We start from the raw sequence: 8499 nt of genomic DNA, 5'->3' as shown, positions 1-8499 counted from the left end.
AAAAAAAGAGTAGAGAAGAGATGATGACGATGAATTTGATGATGGTAATGATGTTATGGATGATTTAGACAATTTTGATGTTAGAAATGAGACAAATGTCGTTGATGATTTAAATTCTTGATTTAAAAGTTGGTTATGAACAAGCATTTTGAATAATTTTTATTTATAAAGTTTAAAATATTTTGAATGAATTATTATTTAATAGTTAAATATTATTTATAAGTAAACTCTCTTAAGAATTTACGATAATTTAACGATTTTAAGTAAATTTTCGATTTTCATAATCTTGTTCTCAACCTTATTACTTTCAAGATTTTCCTCTCCACAACTATTATAGTTGTGACTAATGTTGATTTATTATTGTTTATTTAGTTCATAATTAGTAGTTTAGTTAGACTTAGTTTTATTTTTAATTAATTGTTTATTTTAAGGATTAGACTTTTTCAAGTTAGTTAGTTTACTTTTCAAGTAATGGTTTAGTGGCTTAATATTTTCTTGATTTATAGGTTAGTTGATAATGTTATGTGTCTATTAAAGGCTTGAACTATAATAATATCAGCAAGTCTTTTCGTTGGTTTAAAGTAGTTTTTTTATCATTTGGTATCAGAGCCTATTTTTCACCATCACCGAGAGAGAAGAAGAATTTCGAGCTGCGGTTCGATTGAAGAAGAGATTACACTAACTTGTGTCTACGTTGAGAAACAGGTCGTGATCTTGAGAAATGGGAGATGAAAAGGGAGAGTCAAGTTTAACGAGGTTACCCACATTCGACGGGCAATACTACGACCATTGGAATGAGCTGATGGAGAATTTGTTGAAGGCGAAGGGATTGTGGGGGCTAATCGAACGAGGGGTTGAGGAGCCAAAAGAAGGGACAACACTCAACCATACGCAACAGACGCAACTCGACGAACTAAGAATGAAGGATTGTAGAGTAAAACATATCTTGTTCTTAGTCATTTCCAGGGAAATCAAAGAGCAGATTTTGGACAGAAATACATCCAAAATTATTTGGGAATCCTTGAAGACAAAGTACGGGGGTAATGAGAAGGTCAAGAAAGAAATCGATGCTGAATACCCTGTGGAGGGACTTTGAGCTTTTAGAAATGAAGAACACTAAGTCGATTAAAGAATACTTTGCTAGGGTGACGGCCATGACAAACAAAATAAAAAGTAATGGGGAGGTTACTCCAGACTCCAAGGTTGTTGAAAAAATATTGAGAACTCTTACCGAAAGGTTCACGTATGTAGTAATATCGATTGAAGAAGTCCGAGACACAACTACAATGAGTATTGATGAGCTGCAAAGCTCATTGGCTGTACATGAACAAAAATTCAAGAAAATGAATGTGGAAGAAGATCATGCTTTGAGGGTTGAACAAACTAAATATGGTAGAGGAGGAGGTCGTATGGGGTCAAGAGGAAGAGGTCGAGGTAGAGGAAGAAGTTTGGATAAAGCCACTATTGAATGCTATAAATGTCACAAATTAGGGCACTTTCGTTTTGAATGTCCAAGTTGGGACAAGGCAAACTATGCAGAGGCACAGAAGAGGAAGAAGAAATGTTGTTGATGACACTTACTGAATCAGAAAGCTCTAAAGGGAATATGGAATGGATAATTGACTCTGGATGTTCAAACCATATGAGTGGCAATAAAGCTTTGTTCTCTCAACTTGATCAAAGCATTAGACACACTGTTAAGTTGGGAAATGGAGTAAGTTTGGCTGTAGTTGGGAAAGGAAATACAAGGTTAACTATGGGAAGAGGTAAACAAACTATTTCTAGTGTGTATTATATTCCTGAACTACAGTGTAACCTACTTTGTATGGGACAACTCCAAGAGAATGGAATAACTATATTGGTTGAAAATGGGGAATGTAGACTATACCATCCCGAAAATGGTTTGTTCTTTGTCGCAAAAATGGCAAAAAACAGAATCTTCAAACTTACAACCAAGCCAATTTTTGGAGAAGGAGAGAATGCAAATTCATTGGAGACCTGCCATCAAACTGTGACTGAAGAAACTACCCATTTATGGCATTGCAGATTTGGACACACCAATTATAAAATCCTCCAAATCATGCAAACTAAGGGTATGGTTGAGGGTCTGTCTATTGTGCAGATTCCAGAGAAGAAGTGTTTCCACTACTGTGTGGGAAAACAACCCAGAAACAAAATACCGAGGAAGAGTACTTGGAGAACATCCAGAAGATTGGAACTTGTTCACTCTGATATTTGTGGACCAATAGCACCAACCTCAAACAACGGCAAAAGGTATATTCTTACTTTTATTGACGATTTTTGTAGAAAAGTTTGGGTATATTTTTTTAGTAGAAAAATCAGAAGCTCTAGATAAATTTAAAGTATTTCTAGCTCTAGTTGAAAAAGAAAGTGGTGCGGTGGTGTCAAGTCTTCGTACGGATAGAGGTGGTGAGTTCATCTCAAAAGAATTTAATATTTTTTGTGAAATGAGAGGTATCAAACGACAATTGACAACTTCTTACACTCCCCAACAAAATGGGATTGCTGAAAGAAGAAATCGGACAATTATGAACTCAGTTAGATGTGTTATGTCAGAAAGAATGGTGCCAAAAGGTTTATGGCCAGAGGCTGTCAATTGGTGTGTACATGTGTTAAATAGAAGTTACACTACAACTCTTGAGAATAAAACCCCCGAAGGAGCTTGGAATAATAATATACCATCTGTCAAGCATTTTAGGGTATTTGGTTGTGTAGCCTATGTACACATACCAAATCAAAGAAGAGTTAAGTTGGATGATAAGAGTCTGAATTGTGTCTAGATTGGTTTTAGCAAAGAATCAAAGGGTTATCGACTATATGATCCTAAGTCAAAAAGGGTGATAGTTAGTCGAGATGTTGTTTTTGAGGAAAAAGAATGATAGAAATGGGATGAAGATGAATATAAAGATGGAGTAGAACATGAATGGAAGGATTATGTGCCTGAATATGACTCTGAAAATGAGGAAGTGGAAGAAGCTATTCAAACTGGAAATGAAATTATACATGCTGATGTTTCTGTTGTTAACACTCTCAGTAGCTCCAGTAAAGACTCAAGCTCTAATGAAGATTCAAGTGACTCAACTGACTCAAGTCTTACTTCATCTGAAAGAAATAGAAGAGTTATACGTGTTGATGTTCCTGCTGTTAACACTCCTCGTAGATCCAGTCAAAATTCAAGCTCTAATGAAGATTCAAGTGACTCAACTAACCCAAGTCTTACTCCACCCGAAAGAAATAGAAGAGAAAACAGAAGGACTCCCACATGGCTTCAAGACTATGTCAGTGGGGGCGATATTTCGGTTGATGAAGATGATGTAGCCATGTATATAAAGTTGGACCCTTTAACCTATGAAGAAGCTACCAAAATCTTGAAGTGGCGTATGGCTATGAAGGAGGAAATTCAATCAATAGAAAAAAATCAGACATGGAAACTTATGGAGCTACCAAAGAATGCTAAAAGCATTGGTGTTAAATGGATTTTTAAAACAAAGCTGAATGAGCTCGGTGAGATTGATAAATACAAAGCAAGGCTAGTGGTAAAAGGATACTCTCAGAAACATGGAATTGATTAAAATGAAGTTTCGCACCTGTGGCAAGATGGGACACTACAAGACTGTTGATTGCAAAATCAGCCCAACAAGGATGGAACATGTATAAGATAAATGTGAAGAGCGCTTTTCTTCATGGAAAATTAATTGAAGAAGTTTTTGTTGATCAACCACCAGGCTTTACAAAAATAGGTGAAGAACAGAAAGTGTACAAGCTGCTGAAAGCATTGTATGGCCTTAAACAAACACCAAGGGCATGGTATAATCGAATAGATGGTTACTTTACTCGACAAGGCTTTAAGAGGTGTCCATTGGAGCCTACCCTATTTATTAAAAATGAATCAGAAGGAAGATTGGTGATTATAAGTCTCTATGTTGACGATATGATAATTACTGGGAATGATGAAGAGTTGATTAGAGTTTTTAAGGAATCTATGAAAAAAGAGTTTGAAATGACAGATTTGGGAAGAATGAAGTTCTTTCTTGGTATTGAGATAGTTCAAAGTGATGAAGGTATATCTATTAATCAACAAAAATATGCAAGAGAAATTCTAGCAAGATTTGGGATGATGGATTGTAATTCTGTTAGAAATCCCATTGTTCCCGGGGCCAAGGTTGAAAAGAATGAAGATGGAGTTAAAGTGGATTCTACTAGCTACAAGAAGATGATTGGAAGCTTGAGATACCTCACTGTGACAAGACCAGATATCATGTTTGTAGTTGGTTTGGTGAGTCGATATATGGAATCACCTACTGAACTACATCTGAATTTGGTTAAGAGAATAATCAGATACATCAAAGGGACAACAGGTATGGGCATTCTTTATAGAAGAGGAAAATTAAAAGAATTGATTGGATATACAAACAATGACTATGCTGGAGATGTGGATGACAGAAGAAGTACATCGGGCTATGTTTTTATGATGAGAAAAGGAGCAGTAGCTTGGTCTTCCAAAAAACAACCTATTGTAACTCTATCCACTACTGAAGCTGAATTTGTTGCTGCAGCTTCATGTGTTTGTCAAGCTGTTTGGATGAGAGGAATCTTAGAAACACTTCATCACTTTCAAAAGAAGAGTAAAATCATATTTTGTGATAATGTGTCCACTATTAGTTTGTCTAAAAATGCAGTGCTACATGGGAGAAGCAAACATATTCATATACATTATCATTTTATTAGAGAGTTGTCTAGTAAACGTACTGTGGAACTCGTACATTGCAGGACAAGTGAGCAGGTTGCAGATGTTATGACAAAGACCTTGAAACTTGATACATTTGAAGAACTCATGAAGTTTATGGGAGTCATTGATGTTAAACTAGTGCTCATGCAATCTAGTTTAGGGGAAGAATTGTTGATTTATTATTTGTTTATTTAATTCATAATTAGTAGTTTAGTTAGACTTAGTTTTATTTTTAATTAATTGCTTATTTTAAGGATTAGATTTTTTCGTTAGTTTACTTTTCAAGTAATGGTTTAGTGGCTTAATATTTTCCTGATTTATAGGTTAGTTGATAATGTTATGTGCCTATTAAAGGCTTGAACTATAATAATATCACAACAAGTCTTTTCTTTGGTTTAAAGTAGTTTTTTTATCAACTCCAATTTAAAAAAAGAATTTTGGACGATTATTTTTTACGTTAAAATTAAAAATTATGAGAAATGATTAGGTAACATAATCTTATTAGTTAAAAAATCAAATAATTCCTGTCTTTTCTCTCTTTCCTCTCACTTTTCCTCTATTAATATATACTAATTTCGTTAACATGAATAACCTAAATAGTGATACAACCGCGCTGTTTGCATCAACGGGATGTAAAGTGATTAGCAAGCCTATAAGAAGTATTGCCAAGGCCTCATTTCAAATCATTCATATTATTTCTCTCTCTCTCTCTAGGGTTTTAACGTTTCAATGGAGGCCGCTTACTACTTCCTGCAATCGGCATCACGGTTTCACTTCTTCTTCTTTAAACTATCAATTTGTTGCTCATGAGTGTTGTTTAATTCTGACGACTATGATTTAATTGGAGCGGATTTCTTTGGTGTTCGTAAATTCCATACATAATCGTCGCAGATTGAGCCTCCTTTCGATTCATGAATGGTTGAGATTCTCTCTCTTAGGAGATGAAGTTTCCTGTTCTTCGTAAGGAGCGCGATCTCATATCCTATTGCCTTGAGTAGCAGGTTCTGCCATTACCTTTTGGGATTTGCCATGAGAATTACATTCTTATTCTGAATAACTTGATTTTTGCCTATGAGGATATCAGTTAAAATAACACCATCTTTCGGGACTGAATGGCCTTTTGGCCTTGATGTTATTAATTCTGCAATTCTGAGGCTTATGTACAATCGATGATTGAATTCATTTGTTTTGTATCGACGATTATATATATATATATTTGGAGCGGATTTGATAGTGTTCGTATATTCCAAATATAATCGTCGTAGATTGAGCCTCTGATCTGATGTATGGATGGTTGAGAGTCTTTCTCTTACGAGAGAGAATTTCCTGTTCTTCAGTCGGAGTGCGATCTCATATCCTATTGCCTTGAGTAGCGGATTCTGCCATTACCTTTTGGGATTTGCCATGAGAATAACATTTCATTTTGAGTATTGAATTCATTTCAAACTATTGGATCTGAGTCTATGAGGATATCAGTTAAAAATAACACCATCTTTCGGGACTGATTGGCCTTCTGGCCTTGATGTTATAAATTCTGCAATTCTGAGACTAAATCTATTGATTCAGAATTTCCATACTCTTTCTCTCTATGTGATGTTGTTAATTGAGAATGAGGTGATGATTAATAGGTTTCCCTATTGGTTTGATTGTCGGTATGATGGCAAATCACGTATTAGCTCTATCTGATCATTCTTTAGTCATTGTCTTCATCTACATTGAATTGTTTTTCCGAACGTAATGTTAGGGTTTATGTTTACTGTGAAATTCCTAATCTTGTGTTCTCAGAGAGATGGTAGAATTTATTCATTCAGATTTTCCATGATATTTGTTTCCCTGTGAATTGGATAAGTGAGAATGAATTGATGATTAATAGGTTTCCCTATTGGTTTGATTGCCGACATGATGGCAAATCACGTATTAGCTCTATCTGATCGTTCTCCATTCAATATCTTCTTCTCAAGAAATCTGATAATGTTTTAAGATCTCATACAAAAGAACACATTTTTTCTATAATCTTGCTTTCATTTACTTGGTAGATACTTGATATTCTTTTATGAAATATGGAGTTAAGGGGATGATGTGATGATTTGGTTAATTTCCCTATTGGTTTGATCACCGGGATGATGGTGTCTATTGTATTAGCTCTATCTGATCATTCTCTTTCATCCATATTATTGGTATCTTCATTTAATACTATCACTGTTTCATAATTTTTCTTTGTGTGAAACGTTTCACGAATTTAATTTGTAATCTGTCAAATGTAGTAGTAGCTAGATGCACATATCGAAGGCTTCTTTCTGTATTCAATTTTAAGACTGGAGCTCAATATTTGTGCTAAATTGTTTGTAGTCCACTGTTATCTGTAAATCCTCTTTTTTGTAATAGAGAGAAGATACTCTGATTGTGGACTTATATTTTACTCATCTTAAATATTAAGAATTAAATATACCTTTAATTATAATGATATTAATAATTTCGTTTGGAACAATGTCATGAAATTTTACTCAAGAAGCTTTTTCTTTAGATACTATAATTGATTTGCCAGTAATTGTGAGAACATTATGGACTACTACTTGCCTCTAAAGTCTCTTCTCTAGAAGAACTTAATTGCTTGTGAATGAAAGACTTATTAAAGTAATAATCAGGAATCTAGAAGGCTCATCAAAATAACAGTCAAAAGAAGAGATTTTAGTCATTACCAATCAAACACTAACTTTCATTTACAATTTTTTTTATACTTATTTTAGTCTATCAATACTCAATTGACCTCTCATCTTGTTTTGTAACCTGACCTTAAAATACTTAGACTGTCTAACTCATTCCACATTTATCTATCAATTCAAATTGACATCTTATCTCGTGTTTTAACTTTTATTTCGGTCAAACAACCAATCTTCTTGTATATTTTAACCACTAATATCAATTTATTTCCTAATCGACCTCTATCTCTTAACATACTTTCAATTCGATAAATCAAAAATAATCTCATTCCATATTTATTCACCAATCACAATCGGCCTCTATTCTCTCAAAAACTTTACTTTCACTTCATCAAATATATTTGTACACATACACATTTTTATTGATTTTTCTAAAATCAATTAGTGAATATATATTCAAATAAATAATATTTTTTTAAATTAATTATGTTTAATTAATTTAAAATGAATTTTATAAAAAATCATATAAATCCACATATTATTAAATTTAAATAAAATTAATTATTTTTATAATTAATTTTAAAATGTTCAGTATTATCAAAATATTTTTAAAATAATATTTTATTTTAAAAGATACTTGACATACCAATAAAATCATTTAAACCTCGAACCAGTTTTATTTTAAAAGACAAATGAAATCATTGAATCTCGAGTCATCCTGGATTCCCCGTATTATCAAGTTACGGGTCAAGAATTTCCAGTGATTAAAATCCATTATTTAATTGTTTTATAGTGTTATCTAACTTTCTCTTTCTTTTATCCTTACTTATTTAATATTTTAAACATATTAGTGTACAAATTTGATAAATATTTATAAATATATTTTTAAAATGATTAATAATTTATAGTGTTTAAAATACATAATTATATTTATTATTTAATTAAAAAAATTCAAAGAAAAAAATAGTAATTACTTTTTAATATATCAAATCATTTATTACATTATAAAAATTAGAATATCAAATAATCTAATAATACTGTTATTTTATAATTTTATAATTTGATAGTCATTTAACTTTCTCTTTCTTA

At 32.7% G+C, this 8499-nt stretch overlaps 1 protein-coding gene and 5 non-coding genes across 6 annotated transcripts; all 6 read left to right on the top strand.

Moving 5' to 3' along the window:
* Window positions 1–1106: 1106 nt before the first annotated feature.
* LOC124909530 lies at window positions 1107–1571 on the top strand. Its single transcript, XM_047450200.1, has one exon. It carries the CDS (start codon window positions 1107–1109, stop codon window positions 1569–1571), a length of 465 nt encoding a protein of 154 aa, XP_047306156.1.
* Window positions 1572–5815: 4244 nt separating this feature from the next.
* On the top strand, window positions 5816–5908 carry LOC124910947. The gene has a single exon (XR_007096547.1). It is a non-coding gene; the product is annotated as a small nucleolar RNA SNORD96 family (small nucleolar RNA).
* Window positions 5909–6207: 299 nt separating this feature from the next.
* LOC124910941 lies at window positions 6208–6301 on the top strand. The gene has a single exon (XR_007096542.1). It is a non-coding gene; the product is annotated as a small nucleolar RNA SNORD96 family (small nucleolar RNA).
* Window positions 6302–6357: 56 nt separating this feature from the next.
* Window positions 6358–6442, top strand: LOC124910885. Its single transcript, XR_007096501.1, has one exon. It is a non-coding gene; the product is annotated as a small nucleolar RNA Z102/R77 (small nucleolar RNA).
* A 160-nt stretch (window positions 6443–6602) lies between these two features.
* LOC124910882 lies at window positions 6603–6687 on the top strand. The gene has a single exon (XR_007096498.1). It is a non-coding gene; the product is annotated as a small nucleolar RNA Z102/R77 (small nucleolar RNA).
* A 135-nt stretch (window positions 6688–6822) lies between these two features.
* LOC124910878 lies at window positions 6823–6908 on the top strand. Its single transcript, XR_007096495.1, has one exon. It is a non-coding gene; the product is annotated as a small nucleolar RNA Z102/R77 (small nucleolar RNA).
* The last annotated feature ends 1591 nt before the right edge of the window (window positions 6909–8499 follow it).

This window comes from Impatiens glandulifera, chromosome 7 (assembly GCF_907164915.1).
Source record: "Impatiens glandulifera chromosome 7, dImpGla2.1, whole genome shotgun sequence".
NCBI lineage: Eukaryota > Viridiplantae > Streptophyta > Magnoliopsida > Ericales > Balsaminaceae > Impatiens > Impatiens glandulifera.
This window is presented reverse-complemented; position numbering and strand designations above follow the sequence as displayed.

Coding starts and splice junctions, on each gene's coding strand:
- LOC124909530 (XM_047450200.1), top strand. CDS start 1,107: ATGAAGAACACTAAGTCGATTAAAGAATACTTTGCTAGGGTGACGGCC.